Below are 24,604 nucleotides of genomic sequence, written 5' to 3' on the forward strand. Positions count from 1 at the left end.
TTCGGTCCCTGCCCTTGCTCAGTGGGTTAACGATCCGGCGTTGCCGTGAGCTGTGGTGTAGGTTGCAGACGTGGCTCGGATCCCGAGTGGCTGTGGCTCTGACGTAGGCCGGCGGCTATAGCTCCGATTCGACCCCTAGCCTGGGAACCTCCATATGCCGTGGGAGCGGCCCAAGAAATAGCAACAACAACAACAACAACAACAAAAAGACAAAAACAAAACAAAACAAAAACAAAAAAAAAACATGTTTTACCAGCCCTCTGGGCATCCCTTAGCCCAGTTAAGTTGACACATAAAGTTAACCATCACAAATAGTTCTTCAGGAGTTCCCTCATGGCTCAGCAGTTAATGAGGATATGGGTTCGATCCCTGACCTTGCTCAGTGGGCTAAGGATCTGGGGTTGCTGTGAGCTGTGGTGTAGGTAGCAGACACGGCTCAGATCTGACTGGGCTCTGGCATAGGCCAGCAGCTGTAGCTTCCATTCAACCCCTAGCCTGGGAACTCCCGTATGCCTGGAGTGCAGCCCAGAAAACAAAAACAAACAAAAAAATTGGTTTAGAGCTTCTTGTGGCTCAGTGGTCACTGCAGTGACTTGGGTTGCTGCTGTGTCGTAGGTTCGATCCCTGACCCAGGAACTTCTGCATGTGCTGGGTGGGGACATAAATAAAAATTTTAAAAAATAGGGAGTTCCCATTGTGACTCAACGGGTTACGAATCCGGCTAATATCCATGAGAATATAGGTTTGATCCCTGACCTCACTCAGTGGGTTAAGGATCCTGCATTGCCATAAACTGTGTTGTAGGTTGCAGTCTCTGCTGGGATCCTGCATTCCTGTGACTTGTAGTGTAGCTTTGATTCCACCTGGGTACTTCCATACGCCTCAGGTGCAGCCCTAAAAGGCAAAAAAAAAAAAAAAAAAAAAAAAAAAGTAAAATACCAATAATGGACCACTCTGTGCCTAACACCAAATTTGAACAATCATCAACCCAGGGCCCATCTTAATTCATCTATGCCCCCTCCCATCACATAGCAAATCTCAGATATACCATTTCATCTATAGGCATTTTGATGTGTCTTCTCTAAAAATTTAGGATTGGAGTTCCCATCATGGAGCAAGGGAAACGAATCCGACTAAGAACCATGAGGTTGTGGGTTCGATCCCTGGCCTCGCTCAATGAGTTAATGCTCTGGCGTTGCCATGATCTGTGGCATAGGTGCCGGCCGCGGCTCAGCTCTGTCATTGCTGTGGCTGTGGCGAAGGCTGGGAGCTGTTGCTCCGATTGGACCCTAGCCTGGGAACCTCCATATGCCGAGGATGCGGCCCTAAAAAGCAAAATAAATACATAAAGTAAGTTTAAAAAAATAAAAATTTAGGACTTTCTTGCCGGCTTCTCTGGGAGTAGGGTGGGGTGGTAGTTGTTAATAATAGCACTATTATCCCACGTGTTTCAGATAAAACTTTTTGGCAGGACGACTTTGCAGTAGATGGTGCGTTCCTCCTCTCTCCGCGCACCACGAGGTACAGAACCTTTGTCGCTCGCGAATTTTGACCTTCAGGCCCAGAACAGCATCCCCCGGAGCCAACGTGAAGGGGGCGGGGCCGTGTAGCGGCCGAGGCGGTGCGCGTGCGCAGAGAGCTGCACCATCTCGGCCGCCGTAGTTCGCCTCTGCACCTGAGCGCCGCCCGTCATGGCGGCCTGTCGGAAGCCGGTTCTTCTGGGACTTCGAGATGCTGCTGTGCAGGGCCACCCGACGGGGCCGGGGGCCTGGACTGCAAGCAAGCTAGGCGGCGTTCCGGTGAGGTGGGGTGCCGGAGCCGGTATCGGGGGGTGCTGGTGAGGGCTACCGGGTGAGGGAGTGGGCGAGGTCCCGGGACAGAGTCAGGGTCTGAGCGCCTCCCTTGCCCTCAGGACTCCCTGCCGGCCGTGGCAGCGCCGAGGCCAGTGTGTGAAGTGTGCGGACAGCCGCTTGCCCTGGTCGTGCAGGTGTACTGCCCGCTGGAAGGCTCCCCGTTTCATCGGCTCCTGCACGTGTTCGCTTGTTCCCTCCCTGAGTGCCGTAGAGGCGGGGCGCGCAGGTAGGCGGGGAAGCTGCCCACGGGATTTTATACCGAGTGGGCGGGAGTGGAGGGCCGCTAAGGGGCACACCTGTAGGGGACTGGCCAGCCGGCTGGCAGTCGGCGATGGAACTCTCACCGAAATTTTTCTTTACTTTGAAGTTGGAAGGTGTTCCGCTCCCAGTGCCTGCAGAAGCGAGAGGAAGAGCCACAGGACATTCAGGTAAAGCGGTTGTGACTGTCTTATAATTTGCTGTAATTTTACAGTATTTTCCAGAATGTCCGTTAAGACAGACTTTAAGCCATGGTCTTTGGAGTAGGTTGGAATGGTTTTTGCTCGTTTTTGAACCATAAAATACTATCTCCTTAAGATTTTGTTAGTTGTTTTAATGATACATTGAAGACATGGAGGCACACAGCTTACTGATTTTTCTATTTGGGGAAAAAGTATCTGTATATATATATGTGATTGTCGCATATGGTTGTTTATAGTAAGCACATTGACTGAAATAGGGGTATGTGTATATAACAAGCATACTTAATAAGACAAAACTTGATCTGAGCCACGTCTTCAACCTACACCACAGCTTACAGCAATGCGGGATCCTTAACCCACTGAGGCCAGGGATTGAACCCTCATCCTCATGGATAGTAGTCGGCGTTTGTAACCTGCTGAGCCACAATCGGAACTTCTTGAATTTCTTGCAGGCAGATTGGTAGCTGCAGAACAAAATGCAACTTCCCTCTGCCTGTACATGTCACTTTATATATGCACTGACTTTTTTTTTTTTTTTTTTTTTGTCTTTTTGTCTTTTTGCCTTTTCTGGGGCTGCTCCATCAGCACATGGAGGTTCCCGGGCTAGAGGTCTAATCAGAGCTGTAGCTGCTGGCCTTCGCCACAGCCACAGCAACTCAGGATCCGAGCTGCATCTGCAATCTACACCACAGCTCATGGCGATGCCGGATCCTTAACCCACTGAGCAAGGTCAGGGATCGAACCAAAACCTCATAATTCCTAGTCAGATTCGTTAACCACTGAGCCTCGATGGGAACTCCTGCACTGTCTTCTTAATGTGTGCCAAGGATAGTACTGGGAATAAAAACATGGGTATCTGCCTGTATTTATCAGGGTTCAGTTGCAGATAATAGAAAACACTTTGAGTTTTTAATTACTTTAAAAAGAATTTAGTTATTTATTTTTAGGGCCACACTGGCATGTAGAAGTTCCTGGGCTAAGGATTAAATCAGAGCTTGCAGCTATTTGGCCTGCACCACAGCCACAGCAATGCCAGATCCGTGCTGCATCTGCATCCTACGCCTCACCTTTAGGCAACGCAGGATCCTTAACACACTGAGCAAGCCAGGGATCAAACCCGAATCCTCATGGATTCTGGTTGCGTTTTTAACCGTCTGAGCCACAATGGAAACTGCCACTTTGACATTTTCAAGCTGAGACAGGTTTAAAATAGGGCTTTTACCAACTTACTGGATAGGCTGGAGGAGGTGCCTGCAGGAATGACCTCCAGAACCACATCTCAGAACCGATCTGTCAAGGAGCTGCTCGGCTACATCTCTTACAGTCAGGATACTGAGATGTGTTCTGGTAAAGTGAAGCTGCCCTTGTCAGAAGCGCCAACTCCAAAGCCTTGTTCCTGTCTCCATCTACAGACTGACTACCTTTTGCTTCATGGCCGCTCTTTCCACGTCACTCCATCTCACGTTTGTTTCTAGTGGACCTGATTAGCAGGCTCCCTGATCATACCTGCAGCTGTAGCTGCTTAGGAGACTGGGAAATGTAATTCTTTCCTATCAGCTTCTGCAAAGAGGTGTTGAAGAAATCGCTGTATCACATCTGCCACAGTGCCCCTGAAAAGGAAACACAGTATGTTTCACCTTCACCATGCTTTTGAGTACATGGGGTCCAGGAAGTTGAATCTGAATGTGCCACACAGGGAGGCTGGTGTTAGGGCTCCCGCAGAAAGCTGAAGGGATGGGTAGCTGAAGCCAAGGGAATAGGTGAGATCATCCAGGTGTGCTTGAACCTCATTCACTGGGTGTTTTTCCAGAAACAGGAAAACGGCCTCACAGCTGAGGATTGGTGTGAAGGTGCAGATGACTGGGGAAGTGACGGTGAGGGGACACCTTCGCCACAGCTTACCTCAGGTTTTGGAAATGATTCCAACATTGCCAGAGACAAAGACTGGACCGCCCAGCTCCAAGACCTCTGCCTGCAGGACTCTGTCCCGGGTGCTGTGCCTCCTGCGCCTTCGGGGGAAGGGCTGGCCTTGCCTCCTGTGGTGCCGCAGTTCCTGCCCTACTACATCTGTGTTGTAGATGAGGACGATTACAGGGACGTTGTCAGTCTAGATCATGCTCAGAGCCTTCTGAGGGAGTATCAGCAGAGAGAAGGCGTGGATATGCAACAGTTGCTTTCCCAGAGGTGAGCGTGTGTGCTGCGGAGGTTGAGTGGTGATTTGATCAGGACGCTGCCACAGAAGGTACCCTTTGGTTTTACCTACATATCTCGGGAAACTTTTTCAGGCATAGCTTGTGTGTGTAGGACCTTTCTGCTTCACTCTTCATGGATGAGAAAGGAAGACAGAGACAAGGAGATCTTATCAGCCACCCCAGGGGTTAGCTTGAAAACACTTTTTTCTCTTATAAGGATTCTCCAGAGAACGAACTGACACAAGTTGGGGATAGCAAGTATTTATAGAAGATGTGTTTACTATCACTCAGACTTTTCTGTCTTTAAATGTGGAGTAGAGCAGTTCCTGTCATGGTACAGTGGGTTAAGGATCCGGTGTTGCTGCAGCTGCAGCTTCCGTCTTGACTGTGGCTTGGAACTGATCCTTGGCCTGGGAACTTATATGCTATGGGGCAGCCAAAAAAGAAAAAAATAAAAAGAATTCGACTGCAGTGGCTTGGGTCTCTGCAAGGTGTAGGTTCAACCCTCCGCCAGCATTGCCACAACTCCCTGGCCCAGGAACTTCCATAGGCCATGAATGTGGCCGCAAAATTTTAAAAATTAAAAGAAAAATGTATAGTAAAGGAGTTCCCACTGTGGCACAAATGGGATCAGTGGCATCTCTGCAGTGCCAGGATGTAGGTTCGATCCCCAGCCTGGCACAGTGGGTTAGAGAATCTATCACGCGGCTCAGATCTGATCCCTAGCTTGGGAACTCCATATGCCAAAAAAAGAAAAGAAAAAAAAAGTATATTAGAGGCAGGCAAGTTAAAAAAATGCCATTTGTTTATTGACTCTTGACTGTGGCTCACAAACTGGCCTAGGACCTCAGAGACCCTCCCAGGGCCTCAGTTCTCCCCTGTAAAATGGGAGTGATTCTGATATCTGGTATGTATCTCTTTTGATGGATTTTGGAGTTAAATGAGTGAATGGGTCTTGAAAGGCATTATAAATCAAAGCCCTCAAGAGAAGCAAGAAAAGAGAGTTAAGTAGCTTATCACGTTAAGTAGCCAACTAGTATCCATGAGTGGGTTAAGGATCTAGCATTGATGCAGCTGTGGTGTAGGTTGCAGACATGGCTTGGATCCCGAGTTGCTGTGGCTGTGGTGTAGGCCAGCAGCTATGGCTCCAGTGGACCCTTAGCCTGGGAACCTCCATATGCCCCAGGTGCAGCCCTAGAAAAGACCTAAATAAATAAAAATAAATAAATAAAGTGGAGAGGTGAGAATAATCCCTTTGCTATTACAGCAGAATTACAACAGGATATTTGGAGAGATGTTGACCTGGTTTTTGACCAGAGCTGCCTCATTTATAAATGTTTTCAGAAGAGTGTTGGAGTGTATGAAGACGTAATGGTATTTGAAAATAATCCATAGTGGAGAAAGAAGTGGAGAACGTCAATGGGCATAATGACTTTTTAAATGGCAAATAATTGTCCAGAGTTGAATAGGAATCAGGGTGTGGCAGAAGGGTGGGCAGGGCATTACCGTTATTCATTATAAAGTCATAAATTTATGATCTTTAGATTATGTGCACATATTACTTTGGTAAAGCTTTAAAAAAACTGTCTTGTGTACTGTTCTAAATACTGTAATTCTCTGGATATAGACATGCCAAAGTTTTTCTGTTTCTCTTTTTTAGTCTTTCTAGTGATAGTGATGAAAAATATGAGAAGACTGTAATTAAAAGTGGAGATAAGATGTTTTACAAATTCATGAAGAGAATTGCTGCTTGTCAGGAGCAGATTTTGAGGTAAAGACACATTTTCTTTTATTGTTTTTCTTTTTTTTTTTTGTCTTTTGTCTTTTTAGGGCCACACCCAAGGCATATGGAGATTCCCAGGCTAGGGGTCAGATCAGAGTTACAGCTCCCGGCCTATGCCACAGCCACAGCAGGATCCAAGCCGCATCTGCGACCTACACCACAGCTCACAGCCACGCCAGATCCTTAACCCACTGAGCAAGGCCAGGAATTGAACCCACATCCTCATGAATCCTAGTTGGGTTCGTTAACTGCTGAGCCACGAAGGGAACTTAGTTTTTATGTGAACATTAGGATGCGCGTATGTAAGTAGGTATTGTGTATTTAAAAAGTAATAATTGGGGTCATGGAGTATTTATAATTTATCTCTTTTCAGTAAACAGTCATTGGTATTGAGGGTTTCCCTATGTATAAAAAATTCTTCAAAATGATTTTTTCTTTTTTTTAACTAAAATTTTCAGTAGTAATACATTTATAAGGGTCAAAAACATTAAAAAATATAAACACACACACACACACACACATATATATATAAATATAATGAAATAATTCTTTCCCTACCATTCAAACCTACTGAGGTGATCACTGTTGATAGTTTCCTTAGTGTGCTTATACAGTTTCTTTATGTAGGTCAAAGCAAATATGATTACACATTACTTCCCTTTTTCTTTTTTTAAACACAAGGAAGCATTCTAGAAACATTTTGTGTCCTTTTTTTTTTGGTCTTTTTGCCTTTTCTAGGGCCGCTTCCCATGGCATTTGGAGGTTCCCAGGCTAGGGGTCCAATCGGAGCTGTAGCTGCCGACCTACACCAGAGCCACAGCAACACGGGATCCAAGCCGATGTGTGACCTACACCACAGCTCATCGCGGTGCCAGATCCTTAACCACTGAGTGAGGCCAGGGATCAAACCTGCAACCTCATGGCTCCTAGTCGGATTCATTAACCATTGCACCACGACTGTGTCCTGCTTTTTAAACTACACTCTATCTAGTGGTAATGTATCTTTTTAGTACATTGAGAACTAAAAAAAAAAAAAAGCTTTATAATGCTGTAATCCATTTTACTTATTGATGGATATTTAGTATTGTTTCCAAACTTTTGCTGTTACAGATTATACTAACCAGCAGTCTTATACCTGTGTCAGTTTGCATTCATACAGATTTATCTGTAGGATACAGATTGTCTCCCATTGGACTTTAATTTCTGCTGGCAGTATATGGTCTTTTTTGTCTTTTTAGGGCCTCACCCACAGCATATGGATGTCTCCCAGGCTAGGGGTCGAATCGGAGCTGTAGCTGTTAACATACATCACAGCCACAGCAATGCGGGATCCAAGCCACGTCTGCAACCTACACCGAAGCTCATGGCAATGCTGGATCCTTAACCCACTGAGCGAGGCCAGGGATCAAACCTGCCTGCTCCCCGATGCTAGTCAGATTCATTTCCACTGAGCCACAACGGGAACTCCTGGAATGTTTGTTTTTTGATTTTGCTTGCGGCTCTGTTGTTGAGTATTTAATTGCTTCCATTTGGTTTCTTTTAGTTTTGCACAGTTGTAGTGCTGCAGTACATATCTCCTTCACAAATCTTCACTGTTTTAGTGATTTCCCCTTAATCTAGTTCTAGGAGTGAAGTTCAGAATTGGAAGGTTTGAGGTTTAAAGTTTCTTGATGTGTGTTGTTTGACTGTGTTTTTTTTGTTTGTTTTGTTTTTTTGCCTTTTCTAGGGCTACACTCATGGCATATGTAGGTTCCCAGGCTAGGGGTCTAATTGGAGCTGTAGACGCTGGCCTACACCACACCAAAGCAACACGGGATCCGAGCCGCATTTGCAACCCACACCACAACTCACTGCAGCGCCGGATCCTTAACCCACTGAATAAGGCCAGGGATCGAACTGCAACCTCATGGGTCGTAGTCAGATTCATTAACCACTGAACCACAACGGGAACTCCCTGACTGTTGTTTTTACTCCTTAGTACAAAGTCAGACTTTACTCTTTATTTCTGCATATCTTTTTTCTTGTTATTTGCAATTTATCTTGTTTCTCCTTGTTTTAATTAGGCATGGCAACTAGAGATGCCGTCATGAAAACATGCCCAGATTATGATACCTTCAACAGAATTTTTCACATCGAACACGTATATTTAAGCATGTGGTCCCTCAGTGGTGGCAGTGACTCTCAGCTAGAGACCATCCCTTGGGAGGGCTCTTCACCAGTGAGACTCATGGCTCACGGTGACCCCCTGCTACTACAAGCGTGGTGGGCAATGGCACAGGGAGTTAGGAATGGCCTATTACATGCAAAAGTGCCTGGGTTCCATGATGGGTTACAGTAATGATAGGGAAGTCAAGGCCATTTCTCCTCGGTTAGAGTGACATCTCTCCCATCATGTAAGATGTTTTTCACTATCTCAAAAGTAGAAGTACAAGCAAAAAGAACTTTTCAGATAGTGACTTTTGACTGTCTCAAAAGTAAAGGATATCTTTTACTTTTCTCAAAAGAAAAAGATAGTGACATTTTTCACCATCTCAAAAGTTCTAGTGTGGAGTTCCCATCGTGGCACAGCGGAAACAAATCCGACTGGAACCATGAGGTTGCAGGTCGATCCCATTGTTGCCGTGAGCTGTGGTGTAGGCCAGCAGCTGCAGCTCTCATTCGCTCCCTAGCCTGGGCACTTCCACATGCCACAGTTTGGCCCTTAAAAAAATGGCAAAGTTTGTAAACTAAGTTTATTAAGTTTATGGCATGGTGAGTGTTTCCTGTTCATGAAGTGGAAGTGGGTCATCGTAAAGGTTTTCGTCCTCATCATCTGCATGTCGGGTGGGCTGAGGGGAGGAAGTGGAGGGGTTTTTCTGGCTGCATCTGGGTGGCAGAGGCAGAAGAGGTGGAGGAGGTGGGAGGGGAGCAGGCAAGGCAGGCACTTGGTGTACCTTTACAGAAACACATCATAATTTCTCTGACTTTTTTGCTTTTTCATTTCTCTATAAATGTTTACATATGGTACCAATTCTCCTTCCACTGTTTGTTTTAGTTTCACTGCCCCTATCATAGAAGGGTCCATGTCGTAAAAAAGTTAAAAGCAGCCTCAAATCATTAGAAGCCTTCTGCCAGATTGTGTGGTGTCGGTTTGTTTTCTGGCACTGCTTCTTCTGCATCTTCTTCATTGTTTGGCACTGCCACTGGCTCTCGAGTTTCTCCATGATCCGTACCTTAAAACCCTTCACCCCCACCTTTTTTACCTTTCCCACAATCTCTTTCATGATTTCCTTGATTGGCTCTGTTGTAAATCCTGTGAAGTCAGCTCAACATCTGGACGCAGTTTTCTCCAGCAGGAATTTATTATTTCGAGCTTAATGGCTTTTACGGCTTTTTCTCTAACAACGGCATCGTCAACGGTCTGATCTTTCCAGACTTTCACAGCGCTCTGTCTGGGTTCTCTTCCAGAACATTAACAGTCCTTTCCATGGAGAACTGCGTATAATGAGCATTAAAGGTGCTTATGACCCCCTGGTTTAGAGGCTGAATTAGAGATGTTGTATTTGGGGGCACGTAGACCATTTTGACACCTTTGGTGTTGAATTCGTGGGGTTCTGGGTGGCCCGGGGCATTGTCTGGTGCCAAAAGAACTTTAAAAGACAGTCCCTTTTTGACAAAGTACTTCTGACTTCAAGGACAAAGCGTTGATGGAACCAGTCCATAAAAAGTGTTCTTGTTGTCCAGGCCTCCTTGTATAACCAAGAGACTGGCAGCTGGCATTTATCTTTTCTCTTCAAGGCTTGGGGGTTAACAGCTTTATAGACTAGGGTTGTCCTTACCATAAACCAGCCACATTTCCACAAAACCGTAGTTAGCCTGGTCCTTTCCGCTTTACATCCTGATGTTTGCTTCTCTTCCTCACTGATGAATGTCCTTTGTGTCATTTTTTTCACCAGAGTAGGGTACTTTAATCTGCATCAAAGCCCTGTTCAGGCAGATATCCTTTCTGCACAGTGACTTTTTTCTTCTTTCTCTGTTTTTGTTTTTGTTTTGTTTTGTTTTTTTTGGCTGCACCGAGGCATGTAGAAGTTCCTGGGCTAGGAACTGTGTGACCTGTGCCTCAGCTGCCCCAATGCCAGATCCTTAACCCACTGTGCCAGGCTGGGGATCGAACCTGAGCCACTGCAGAGACAACATAGGATACTTTACCCACTGTGCCACAGTGGGAACTCCATCTTGACTTTTTTATTCCTTTTTACAAGCCACACCTGTGGCATATGAAAGTCCCCAGGCTAGGGGTCAAATTGGAGCTGCAGCTGCCAGCCTACACCACAGCACAGCAACGGCAGATCTAAGCTGTGTCTGTGACCTCTGCCACAATTTGCAGAAGCACCATATCTTTTTTTTTTTTTTTTTTTTTTTTTTTTGTCTTTTGTCTTTTTGTTGTTGTTTGTTGCTATTTCTTGGTTCTTGGGCCGCTCCCGCGGCATATGGAGGTTCCCAGGCTAGGGGTTGAATCAGAGCTGTAGCCACCGGCCTACGCCAGAGCCACAGCAACGCGGGATCCGAGCCGCGTCTGCAACCTACACCACAGCTCACGGCAACGCCGGATCTTTAACCCACTGAGCAAGGGCAGGGACCGAACCCGCAACCTCATGGTTCCTGGTCGGATTCATTAACCACTGCGCCACGACGGGAACTCCCCAGAAGCACCATATCTTTAACCCACTGAGCAAGGCCAGATATCTAACCCGCATCTTCACAGACACTGTGTCAAGTTCTTAACCTGCTGAGCTACAATAGGAATCCCATCTTGACATTTTTAAAGCCAGACCTCTTTCTAAAATTATCAAACCACCCTTTACTAGCTTTAAATTTTCCAGCTTTAGACATTCCTTTAGCTTTAAGTCATATAATGACTTTGCTTTTTCTTTTTTCTTTTTTTTTTTTTTTTCTTTGTCTTTTTAGGGCCACACCTGTAGCACATGGAGGTTCCCAGGCTGGGGTCCAATCAGAGCTGTAGCTGCTGACCTATACCACAGCCACAGCAACACTGGATCCTTAACCTGCTGAGCAAGGCCAGGGATCGAACCTGTGTCCTCATGGATGCTAGTCAGATTTATTTCCACTGAGCCACAACAGGAACCCCTATATTCCTTTTTACATTCTTTTCCATTAGGATTTATCTCAGGATATTGAATACAGTTCTCTGTGCTATACAGTAGGACCTTGTTGTTTATAGATGTAGTTCTTATTATTCTGTTTATGCTGTATGTGTGTATGTATATATGTATTTAATTGTAATATACTTTAGCATGTGTGTTTTAATTTATCCTGCTTGGGATGTGCTTAACTTTTTAGATTTGTGGGTTGGTATCTTCTTGTCAGTTAAAAAAAAATTTGGCCATATCTCTTTAAAATTTCTTCTGTCTTCTTTCCTTCTTCTAGAACTCCAGTTACTTTATGTTAAACCATTTGAAATCCCATGGTTTTAAAAATGTTCTGTTTCTTTTTTTAAATTTTTCATGTTTTGTTTCACTTTGGTATTTGTTTTCCTTAAATTCATAGCTTTTTCTTTGTTATTTCCAGCTGCTGTTAACTTTTGTCTTTTTTAGGGTTGCCCCCGCGGCACATGGAGGTTCCCAGGCTAGGGGTTGAATTGGAGCTGTAGCCGCCAGCCTGTGCCACAAGTTGCTGTTAATTTTTATTGAATGGAGTTCTTTTATTTCAGAAATAGGGCTTTTCCTTTCCATCATTTCTGTCTTGATCTCTTTTAGTTTCCACATCTCTGCTAAATTCGTCATATGTTTATGCATGTCTACCTTTTCCACATGATTCTTTTTTAAAAATTTTAATGGGGTATAGTTGATTTACAGTGTTGTGTTTAGCTTCAAGTTTATAGCAAAGTGAACCAGGTAAACATACACGTGTCCATTCTTTTTTCTCATGTAGGTTATTAAGAACATTGAGTAGACCTCCTTGTGCTGTACAGTAGGTCCTTGTTAGTTATCTATTTTATATGTAATAGTGCCTATGTGTTCATCCCATCCTCCCAATTTATCCCTCGCCCCATCCAAGTGATTCTTTTACATGGGTTTTTTTTGTTTTTTTTTGTTTTTGGTATTTTATATTTTATTTTGTTGTGTTGTGTTGTTGTTATCGTTGAGTTTTCTTGGCTGTGCTCAAGGCATGCGGAAGTTCAGGGCTCAGGGTTGAACCTGTGCCATACCAGTGACCAGAGCCACAGCAGTGACACAGTTAGATACTTAACCACTAGGCCAGCAAGGAACTTCTGTTATTGGTATTTTAAAGGTCTGTCTGATAATTCCTTCACCTTAGCTATGGGTTTCCTTGTATTCACTTTCCTTATATGTCAGTGTTTTTTCCTGCTTCTTTGCACATCTCATAGCCTAAAATAATTACTTACTGGAAATTGTATGTTAGTCTTCTTCTATAAGGCTAATACTGTGAAGGGCTGAGTCTTTTTAATCTGCAGTTGAGCTGAGTCTGGGCTTTGTTGCAGTTTTAGTTAGATTCAATTCAGCACTGACTTTAGTACCTTCATCTAGACTTTAAATCAAGCACTGATAAAAATTCAGAGATCTAGCTATGATTTACATCCTTGCGTCTCATTTTCTGGGCCTTTGGATTTTCTTTGCTCTCTGGTTTTGCTCTCTGGTTTTGCTCTGGTTTTGCAAGAAAGAAGCAAAATTTGCCAAGTGTGGTATTGGATGTTGGAATGTGACTTGTATGTGGCTCTGATTCAGGGTTCTTTGTTTCCTTGCCCTAGGTATTCCTGGAGTGGAGAACCACTTTTTTTGACTTGTCCTACATCAGAAGTCACTGAGATCCCAGCCTGTAGCCACTGTGGTGTTCGAAGGATATTTGAGTTTCAGCTTATGCCAGCGCTGGTCAGCATGCTCAGAAGTGCTAATTTAGGTAATAAGCCCTTTATTTATTAGAGCTTGCGGTTTTCTGGCATGAATTTGGAATTATTTTATTTTATTTTAGCTATGCCTGTAGCGTGCAGAAGTCCCCAGGCCAGCGGTAACCATAGCCACAATAGTGACAATGCCAAATCCTTTATCTCCTGAGCTACTAGGGAACTCTCTGGAATAATTTATTTTATTTTTTTTTTATGGCCACTCTTGCGGCATATGGAAGATCCTGGACTAGGAATTGAATCTGAGCTACAGCTGCAATGCAGGAGGATCCTTTAACCCACTGCTCCAAGCCAGGGATCGAACCCATGCCTCAGCAGTGACCCAGGCCACTGTAGTCAGATCCTTAGCCCATTGTTCCACAATGGGAATCTTTTTTTTTTTTTTTTTTTTAGGGCCACACCCATAGCATATGGAAGTTCCCAGGTAAGGATCAAAATTGGAGCTACAGCTGCTGGCTTACACCATAGCCACAGCAATGTGGGATCTAAGCCAGGTCTGCGACCTATACTAGAGATCACAGCAACATGGGGTCCCCAACTCACTGAGCAAGGCCAGGGATCAAACCCCCCCTCATGGATACTATTCACATTCGTTTCTGCTGCACTAAAATGGCCTTAAAAAAATTGGAGTTCTTATTGTGGCTCAGTGGCTAACGAATCCGACTAGGAACCATGAGGTTGAGGTTCGATCCCTGGCTTTGCTCAGTGGGTTAAGGAACTGGCTTTGCCGTGAGCTGTGGTGTAGGTTGCCAGTGCAGCTCAGATCCTGAGTTGCTGTGGCTGTGGTGTAGGCCAGCAGCTGTAGCTCTGACTGGACCCCTAGTCTAGGAACCTACATGTACTGCAGGTGCAGCCCTAAAAGAAGCAAAAAAATAAAGTAAAATAAAATGAAAACCTATCATTTTGGATTTGTTTACTTATAAAATAGAAGCATATTATTGGAAATTTGGGATAGTAAAATTATTTTAAGGATATTTATAATACAATGTATTTAATACATACAGGATACTTTTGGTTGATTGAAGACCAGTCTATTTTCTGCCTTAAAATTATTTTCATCACATTATCATATAATCAAAATGTATTCTTTAACAAATGACTATTACTATTACAATTTTATACTATTTATTTTTAGAATTTTTGAAAGAAAAATTCAGCGTTCTTACAATAAAAATAATGCATGTCGTGGTGCAAAATTCAAGAAGTACAGAAGTATATGCAATAAGAAGTGAAGGCCTTTCAGAGTTCTCTCATGGCACAACAGGTTAATGATCTGGTATAGTCACTGAAGCAGTTTGGGTCGCTTCTATGGCATGGGTTCAGTCCCTGACCCAGGAACTTCCATATGCTCTGGGCATCTCCAAAAAAAAAAAAGAAAAGCCTTTCTAATTTCAGTTACTAGAGGAAATTTTTTTTTTTGTCTTTTTTAGGGCCACACCCTCAGCATTTGAAGGTTCCCAGGCTAGGGGTCCAATTGGAGCTACAGCTGCTGGCCTACACCACAACCACAGCAACTTGAGATCTGAGCCACATCTGTGACCTACACCACAGCTCATGGCAACACCAGATCCTCAGCCCACTGAGCAAGGCTAGGAATTGAACCTACATCTTCATGGATGCTAGTCATACTCGTTTCTGCTGAGCCACAACGGGAACTCCTCTAGACGGAACTTTTCATGGTGAGTTTATTTTTCTGTACTTCGCTCTAACATACTCTATGCAAACACACACACACACACACACACACACACACACACACACGAATATACTTGTAAAAATTTTTTTTGGATAAAAATATGCATAGTTTTATACTCTTTCTTATATTGGGGAATTTTTCTTATGGTAATATATTAGAATTTTTTGCGGATAGCTTTACGGAGATGTAATTAACATAAGAACTATGTATATTTAAAATGTACACTCTCATAAGTACTGACATATGAATACACATGAAATAATCACCAAAGTAATGAATATGTCTCTCACTCTCAGAAGTTTCCTCAAGTCCCTTTGTGTTCGATTTTCCCCCTTCTACTAACCCCAGATCTAATTTGTCATTATAGATTAGTTTTCACAGAGTTAACATATAACACTTGTTATATGTTCTGTGAACATGAGTTTTCTGGAAGTTTTATAAATACTTCTGTTTGCTTTTTTCATTAGTAATTATTTAGAGATACACCCATGTCCTTAGTATCAATAGTTCATATCTTATTATTGCTGAACATTATTGCATCACTTTTATCGCTGGACATTTTGGTGGACATTATGTGTCATTTCCATTAAGGGCTATTATAAATACAGTTTGCCCTGAATATTTGTGTTCAAGTCTGGACATAGGCTTTTATTACTCTTGGGTAAACATCTAGGAGAAAAAATTGTTGAATCATAAAGTAGATATGTGTTTAACTTTTTTTTTTTTTTTCCTTTTTTGACCACCCTGCATCATATGGAGTTCCCAGGCCAGGGAATAGGTTGGAGCCGCAATTACAACCTAAGCCACAGATCCTTAACCCACTGTGCTGGACTGGGGTTCCAGCCTGAGTCTCAGCACTCCCAAGATTCTGCCTATCACATTGTGCCACAGCAGGAACTTCTTAAGACACTGCCAAATTGTTTTCAAAAAGGTTGTGTCACTCACCCTTCAATACTTGGTATGCTCTGTCGTGTTCATTTTAGCTAGTTGTATAGGTGTGTAGTGATGTCTCATGGTTTTAATGTGCATTTTTCTAATGACTAATGATTTTGAGCATCTTTTTCTTTTTCTTTTTTTCTTTTTTGGTCTTTTTAGGGCCACACCCTCGGCATATGGAGGTTCTCAGACTAGGGGTCGAATCAGAGCTGTAGCCACCAGCCTACGCCACAGCAACGACAGGTCTGAACCGTGTCTTCGACCTACACCACAGCTCACGGCAACGCGGGATCCTTAACCCACTGAGCAAGGCCAGGGGACGAACCCATGTCCTCATGGATGCTAGTCAGATTCCTTTTTGCTGTGCCACAACAGGAACTCTGAGTCTTCTTTTTTTTCTTAGTCTTTCTAGCAAAAGAGTTGTCAATTTTGTTGAGTACAAACTTTTGGCTTTGTAGAGTTTTCTCTATTGTTTTTGTATTCTCCCTTTTAAAAATCTTCACTGTAGCCTTTATTTCTTCCTTTCTTCTGCCAGCTTTGATTGATTAGTCTTTTTCTAGTTCCTTGAGGTATACAGTTAAGGTCATTGATTTGAGTTCTTCGTTTTTAATATATGAGTTTATATATGTCAATTTTCCTCTTAGCACTGCTTTCACTGCATCTCATAAGGTTTGGTATGTTGTGTTTTTGTTCTCATTTGTCTCAAGGAATTGTAAAATTTCCCTTGTGATTTCTTTTTTGTGTTTTGTTTAATTCCACGTATTCGTGAATTTTCTAGTTTTACTTCTGTTACTGATATTTGTGTTTTGTTTAATTTCCACGTATTCGTGAATTTTCTAGTTTTACTTCTGTTACTGATATTTTTCTTTCTGTCTGTCTGTCTTTCTTTGGTCTTTTTAGGGCCGCACCTGTGGCATATGGAAGTTCCTAAGCCAGTGGTCAAATCGGAGCTACAGCTGCCAACTTATGCCACAGCAACTTGAGATCCACAACTCACCTGCCACACAGATCTTTGACCCACTGAGCGAGGCCAGGGATTAAACCCACGTCCTCATGGATACTAGTTGCATTCGTTACCGCTGAGCCAAGATGAGAACTCCCCCATAACTGATTTCTAATTTCATTTCATTGTGATCAGAAAAGATACTTTGCATGAGTTCAGTCTTTTTCAATTTATTGAAACTTACCTTTTTTTTTGTCTTTTTAGGGCCACACCCGTGACATATGCAGGTTCCCACGCCAGGGGTCTAATTGGAGCTATAGCCGCCAGCCTATTTCACAGATATGGCAGATCTGAGCCGTATCTGCCGCCTACACCACAGCTTCTGGCAATGCCGGATCCTTTACCCACTGATGGAGGCCAGGGATCAAACCTGCATCCTCATGGATGCCAGTCAGATTCGTTTCTGCTGCTCCACAACAGGAGCTCCTGTTGAAACTTACTTGTTTCTTACTGTATGGTATACCTGAGAGATGTTCCATGTGTACTTGAAAAAAACGTGTGTACTCCTGTTGATAAGTGGAGTGTTCCATATGTGTCTGTAAGTTCTAATTGATTAATAGCATTGTCAAATCCTCTGTTTCCTTATTGATCTTCTGTCCGGTTGTTTTAATTATTACTGTAAATGAGTTATTGAAGTCAGCTATTATTGTTGCATTGTCTGTTTCTCCCTTTAAATCCGTCAGTTTTTGCTTCATATATTTTGGGTCTCTGTAGATAAAGGCTTCGATGTTTATAATTATTTTATCTTCTTATTAAACCTTTTGACAACATACTATATATCCCTCTTTGTCTCTTACAACTATTTTTCGATTTAAGTTTTTTGGTCTGACAATAAGATAGTAACTCCAATTCTGTTTTGGTTACTGTTTTCCTATAATATCTTTTCTGTTTTTTTGTTTTAATCCTCTTTGTGTTCCTATATCTAAAGAGAATTTCTAATATATATAGATGGATCTAGTTTTATTTTATTATTTTGTTTTTGCCTGCACCTGCAGTGTTCGGAAGTTCCTGGGCCAGGAATCAAACCCACACCACAGCAGCAATCTGAGCCACTGCAGTTTGACAGCTTGAAATCTTTAATCCATTGTGCCACCAGGGAACTCGTGTTTTATATTTTTTAATATCCAATCTGCCAATGCTTGTTTTTAAATGGAGAATTTAGGGAATTCCATTGTGGCTCAGCGGTAATGAACCTGACTAGTATCGACGAGGACGCCAGTTTGATCCCTGGCCTCGATCAGTGGGTTAAGGATCTGGCATTGCCACGAGCTACAGACACAACTCGAATTTGGCATTGCTGTGGCTGTGGTGTAGGCCTGCAGCTACCACTCTGATTTGACCCCTAGCCTGGGGACTTCCATGTACTGCAGGTTTGCCCCTAAAAAGACAAAAAATAATAAAGTAGGAGAATTTAATCATTTTACATTTAATGTCATTACTGATAAAGGATTTACTTCTGCCATTTTGCTATTTTCTGTATGCCTTATAATGTTTTTGTTTCTCAATTCCTTCATTATTGCCCCTTTTTTGTATTTAGATAGTTTTTTGTAATATACCCGTTTAGATTCTCTTCTTTCATTTTCTGTATATTTTTTTGTTTAAAAAATTTTTTGAAAGTTTTATTGAAGTATAGTTGATTTATAAGGTTGCAGTAATTTCTCCTGACCAACAAAGTGATTCATATCCATTCTCTTTCACATTCTTTTCCCACATAGATTATCACAGAATGTTGGGTAGAGTTCTCTTAATTATTTACTTAGTTGTTTCTTTGTGAATTACAGTTGGCAATTTAACATTTTAGCAGTATAGTTTGAATAATACCAACTTTCCTTTGCTAGTAAACCAAATACTTCTGCTATGTACATCTCTGTTCTTTTCCTTGTGTGTGTGTGTGTGTGTGTACAGTGTCCGCTGAGCCAAGACGGGAGCTCCTTCCTTTATATTGTTATTGTCACAAATTATATTTCTATACTTGGTACATCTGTTAACGTAGATTCACAGTTTTTATGCATTCACTTTTTCAGTCATATAGGAGAAAGAAGTTAAAAACTGGAGTTCCCGTCATGGCTCAGTGGTAATGAACCCTACTAGTATCCATGAGGACACAGATTCCATCCCTGGCCTGGCTCAGTGGGTTAAGGTTCTGGTGTTGCCATGAGCTGTGGATGTAGGTTACAGACATGCCTCGGATCCCACGTTGCTGTGGCTGTGGTGTAGGCCAGGCAGCTACAGCTCCAATTGGACCCCTATCCTGGGAACTTCCATATGCCGCTGGTATGGCCCTAAAAAGCAGAAGAAAAAAAAAGTTAAAAACTAAACCGAAAAGTTCAATAAAGCTGTCTTTTGTGAAATTACCTTCAATAATATTTTGTGAAATTACCTTCAATAATATTTCTTATTTGCTTGTCTTTGAGTTACTGTCTAATGTCCTTTAGTTTCAATGTCAAGAACTCCTTTTTCTGGACTTGCTGTTGGCCTCTCTGTTAAGGATTCGGCGTTGTCACTGCTGTGGTGCAGGTTCAACCCCTGGCCCATGAACTTACACATGTTCTCGTGCAGCCAAAAAAAGAACTCCTTTTACTATTTCTTGTAGGACTGCTCTACTGGTAGTAAACTCCCTCACCTTTTTTTTTTTTTTTTTTGGCCATGCCCACGGCATTTGGAATTTCCTGGGCCAGGAATCAAACCCAGGGCCACAACAGTGACCCAGGTTGCTGCAGTGACAACATCAGGTCCTAATCCACTGCACCACAAGGGAATTCCAAAATCTCTCATCTTTAAAAAAAAAAATCTGATAATATCTTAATTCTCATTCAGTTTCAAAAGACGGTTTTGTCAGATATACAGTTCTTAGTTATAGTCTTTTCAGGACTTTAAATGTATCATCTCACTGCCCACTGCTTTCATGGTTTCTGAGAAATCAGCTGTTAAATCTTATTGAGGATGTCTTGTATGTAACTAGTTCCTTCTGTTTTGCTGCTTGAAAGTTACCTTTTGTCTTTGAGTTTTAACTGTGTCCATTTAACATTTGACTATACTATGTCTGGTGTGGATGCCTTTGAGTTTTTCCTGCCTGAAGTTTATTGAGCTTCTTGGATGAGGAGTGGGAGCTAGTTGCTTAATGAAACAAGGAAAATCTCTGAATATATATGTGTATATATTTTTTTTTTAATTAAAAAAATTTTTTTTTTTTTGCCACACTTACAGCATATGGAAGTTCCTGGGCCAGGGATCGAATACAAACCACAGCTATGACCTGTGCCTCAGCTGAGATAACTCCAGATCCTTAGCCCAGTGCACCAGGCCGGGGATTGAACCCGTGCCTGGGCAGCATCTCAAGCCACTGCAGAGACAATGCTGGACCCTTAAACTGCTGTGCTACAGCAGGAACTTTGAATCTCTAAAATTTACCAGTATCTTAATCAAGCTATTACCTAGATGATGAAGTATTTGAATAAACTCCAGGGGTCCAAAATAGATAGTTTTCAGATAGTTCTGCCAGCTCAGTGTTTGCTTTAGTGGATGGTCAGAGTAGGAGCTTCTTACTCTGCCATCTTCCTTGGCATTATGGCCAGTTGACTTTTGTGTACTGATCTGTGCCCTGCAACTGTTCTATTTACTGTTTTGTTGATTATATCAGATTTTGAACATAGACAATCATGTCATGATGATAGTTTTATATTTCTTCTTTCCTTAGCTAGCCATCTTTTTTTTTTTCCTTAATTGGAGTTCTCATCAAGGCTTAGCAGTAATGAACCCTGTTAGTATCCATGAGGACTCGGGTTCAATCCCTGTTCTTGCTCAGTGGGTTAAAGATCTGGCATTACTGTGAGCTGTAGCATAGGTCGCAGATGCTGCTTGGATCTGGTGTTGCTGTGGCTGTGGTGTAGGCTGACAGCTGTTGCTCCGATCTGACCCCTAGCCTGGAAACTTCCATATGCCACGGGTCTGGCCCTAAAAAGCAAAAGATTAAAAGAGTGTTCCATTTTTGAAGTTTTCACTTCTTACTTGCCTTGTCTATTTCTTGTGGTTCATCTTTTTTTCTCTGCTTATTTTGATTCCTGAATTTTCTCTTTCTTTTTTTTTTTTTAATTGAGTTTAGCTGACTGGCAATTTTTTTTTTTTTTTTTTTTGGTCTTTTTGCCATTTTCTTGGGCCACTCTCCCGGCACATGGAGGTTCCCAGGCTAGGGGTCGAATCGGAGCTGTAGCCACCAGCCTACGCCAGAGCCACAGCAACGCGGGATCCGAGCCACATCTGCAACCTACACCACACACAGCTCACGGCAATGCTGAATCCTTAACCCACTGAGCAAGGCCAGGGATCAAACCCGCAACCTCATGGTTCCTAGTCGGGTTCGTTAACCACTGCGCCACAACGGGAACTCCTGACTGGCAATATTTTATTCATTTCTGGTGTGCAGGAAAGTGACGCAGACATACATACACACACACACACACACACACACACACACACACACACATATGTTCTTTTTTGGTCTCTTTTCCATCATAGGTTATTATAAGGTTTGCATATAGTTCCCTGTACTGTACAGTAGGCCTTTGTTGTTTATCTACTTTATATATAGTAGTGTGCATCTATTAATCCCATGCTCCTGATTTATGCCTCTCCCCTACTATAAGGCTTTTTTTTTCTATGTCTGTGAGTCTGTGTTTTGTAAATGAAATTCATTTGTATCATTTTTGTAGATTCCACATCTGAGTGATACCATATGATATCTTTCTCTGATCCTTGAATTTTATGTTGGAGATTTTCTGTAAATATCTAGCAAACCTTGGAAATCACCATTACTAACACATTAGTAAGGATCATTCCAGTCTTCATTCTTTTTTTTTTTAATTCTTTAATTTTTTTTTTTTTGTCTTTTTAGGGCTGCACCCGTAGCATATGGAGGTTCCCAGGCTAGAGGCTGAATTGGAGCTGTAGCTGCTGGCCTATGCCACAAGCTCAGCAATGCCACGTCTGAGCGGAGCCACAGCTCACGGCAACTCGGGATCCTTAGCCCACTCAGTGAGACCAGGGATCGAACCTGCATGCTCATGGATGCTAATCAGATTCGTTTCCCCTGAACCACTGTGGGAACCCCCAGTCTTCATTCTTAGCATAAATACAGATAGAAAGTTACATAGATAGATGAATGGCTAGAAGAAAATTTTTTGAAAATGGGAAAAATTTAGTAATACTAATTTAAAATGTTAGAATAAATTTATGCATATTTAACGTAAAAAAATTAAGTGTAAGCAGAGCAGTTGCTGGACTGAGATAATGGGTTCTTCACTCACAAGGCCCTCGTTTCTAAAAGGTCCTCTGTTTGGGGTATTTTTTTCATTTGTTTGTTTTCTCATGGCCATATTTGCAGCATATGGAAAATCCTGGGCCAGGGACTGAATCTGAGCCACAGCTATGACCTGTGTCACTCCGCTGGCTGGGTGTCAACCCTGAGCCTCTACAGCAACCCAAGCTGTTGCAGTCGGATTCTTTTTTTTCTTTCTAGGGCCTCACCTGCGTCATGTGGAAGTTCAAAGGCTAGGAGTCAAATCAGAGCTACAGCTGCCAATCTGCACCATAGCCACAGCAACACCAGATCTGAGCTGCCCCTGCAACCTATTGCAGCTTACGGCAGCGCCGGATCCCTAACCCCCTGAGTGAGACCAGGGATTGAACCCGAGTCCCCATGAACACTAGTTGGGTTCGTTACCACTGAGTCATGAGGGGAACTCCCCTGCCTACATTTTTAAAAAAGTATTTTTCCTTTGTTGCTCCAAACCAGCTGTCCAGATCATCCTGTTGACTCCTATTTTCTGATCATGATTTCAGCAGGAGTTCTTGCTGTTCATGTTTTTGTAGTGCCTTTCTTCATGACATTATCCACTGATAAATTTCTGTAAATTCTTTGGATTTATTTTCTCCTTTTTGCCTTCACCCTGTCTTGAACGTCTTGTGTTCTATTAGTGTGACATATTTTATTTTATTTATTTATTTGCTTTTTAGGGCCACACTGGCGGCATATAGAAGTTCCCAGGCTAGGGGTAGAATCAGAGCTACAGCTCCACAGCCACAGCAACACAGGATCTGAGCCACGTCTGTGACCTACACCACAGCTTTTGGCAACGCCAGATCTTTAACCCACTGAGCAAGGCCAGGGATCAAACCCTCAACCTCACGGTTCCTAATCAGATTTGTTTCCCCTGTGCCAGAATGGGAACTTCGAGATTTTTGTTTATTTTTAAAGTATAATTCCTGGAGTTCCCGTCATGGCTCAGTGGTTAATGAATCTGACTAGGAACCATGAGGTTGTGGGTTCAGTCCCTGGCCTTGCTCAGTGGGTTAAGGATCCGGCGTTGCCATGAGCTGTGGTGTAGGTTGCAGATGTGGCTCGGATCCTGTGTTGCTGTGGCTCTGGCGGAGGCTGGCGGCTGCAGCTCCGATTCGACCCCTAGCCTGGGAACCTCCATATGCCATGGGTGCGGTCCTAGAAAAGTCAAAAAGACAAAATAAATAAATATAGTTCCTAGTAAGTTTGTTTTTGGCTGTCAATGTTCACTTTGTAGGAAATACTATGACTGTGTTGTGACTATAAACTACTGAATGAGCACTGTTTTGGCGGTGGGGGGGTTATTATTATTTTTTTACCTTTTTGCTTTTTAGGGCTGCACCTGTGGCATATAGAGTTTCCCAGGCTAGGGGTTGAATCAGAGCTACAGCTGCTGGCCTACACCACAGCTCACAGCAACGCCAGGTCCTTGATCCACTGAGTGAGGCCAGGGATCGAACCTGAATCCTCATGGATCCTAGTTGGATTCGTTTCCATTGTGCCACAACGGGAATTCCCGAGTGAGCACTGTTGTTTTTGTTTTTTTTGTTTGTGGCTTTTGGGTTTTTTTTTGTCTTTTTGCCTTTTCTAGGGCCGCCTCCGCAGCACATGGAGGTTCCCAGGCTAGGGGTCTAATCGGAGCTGTAGCCTCTGGCCTACACCACAGCCACAGCAACGCCAGATCCAAGCCGTGTCTGCGACCTACACCAGAGCTCACAGCAACACCAGATCCTTAACCCACTGAGCGAGGCCAGGGATGGAACCCTCAACCTCATGGTTCCTAGTCAGATTCGTTAACCACTGATCCACGACGGGAACTCCCCAAGTGAGCACTGTTTTGCTTTATGTAGTTATTTTTTTCAGCTTGTAACATAAAATCATTCTGCGTAGCAACACCAGTTATCCTGGTGTTGAGTCATCTTTCTCCTTCCGGAATTTCTATTATCTTCTAACTGCTTAACTTTCTGTTTCACAGTGAACATCTTAAGATATGCCAGGCTCTGTTCTAAGCCTCTTACCTATATCAGCTCATTTACTCTCCTTACAACAATCTTAGCATCGTGATAAATACAGTCATTATTACATAGAAGTGAAATTGCTTGCTCGAGGTGATTAGAGCCAGGTTTGGAATTCACGCAGTCTTTTTCCAGTCTGCTCTCTATCCGCTAAGCAAACTTTAGATATTGGTGTATATCTCTTAATACTTTCTCTTTGCTGTAATCCCGAATGTATTGTATTTTTCAGGTCTTTCTGTGGAATTTGGAACCATTCTAATTTACACATGTGAGAAGAGTTGCTGGCCTCAAAACCATCAGACTCCCATGGAAGAATTTTGTATTATACAAGAAGACCCAGATGAATTATTATTTAAGTAGTGCATTTTCTTTTATTTATATAAATTAAAACAAATTTTAATGTTCAAA

General features: G+C 42.8%; 1 protein-coding gene across 2 annotated transcripts; it reads left to right on the plus strand.

The window, feature by feature from the left end:
* On the plus strand, window positions 1,641-24,604 carry PDCD2L (programmed cell death 2 like). 2 transcript variants are annotated; one of them, XM_003127027.6, is made up of 8 exons: window positions 1,641-1,799; window positions 1,913-2,079; window positions 2,221-2,281; window positions 4,125-4,305; window positions 4,393-4,498; window positions 6,167-6,277; window positions 13,059-13,207; window positions 24,426-24,604. In XM_003127027.6, exons 1-8 carry the CDS (start codon window positions 1,692-1,694, stop codon window positions 24,554-24,556), a joined length of 1,014 nt encoding a protein of 337 aa, XP_003127075.4. In that variant the 5' UTR covers window positions 1,641-1,691; the 3' UTR covers window positions 24,557-24,604. The 2 variants fall into 2 exon arrangements, with proteins under 2 accessions (XP_003127075.4, XP_005653334.2); XM_005653277.3 differs by having other exon boundaries at window positions 4,125-4,498.

The sequence above is a fragment of the Sus scrofa genome, chromosome 6 (genome assembly GCF_000003025.6).
Source record: "Sus scrofa isolate TJ Tabasco breed Duroc chromosome 6, Sscrofa11.1, whole genome shotgun sequence".
NCBI classification, from domain to species: Eukaryota; Metazoa; Chordata; class Mammalia; order Artiodactyla; family Suidae; genus Sus; species Sus scrofa.

Excerpts from the sequence above, each read along its gene's own strand:
- PDCD2L (XM_005653277.3), top strand. The coding sequence starts at position 1,692 with ATGGCGGCCTGTCGGAAGCCGGTTCTTCTGGGACTTCGAGATGCTGCT. Across the intron at positions 2,080-2,220 it reads CGTAGAGGCGGGGCGCGCAG|TTGGAAGGTGTTCCGCTCCC; the intron begins GTAGGCGGGGAA and ends TTTACTTTGAAG. Across the intron at positions 6,278-13,058 it reads TGTCAGGAGCAGATTTTGAG|GTATTCCTGGAGTGGAGAAC; the intron begins GTAAAGACACAT and ends TCCTTGCCCTAG.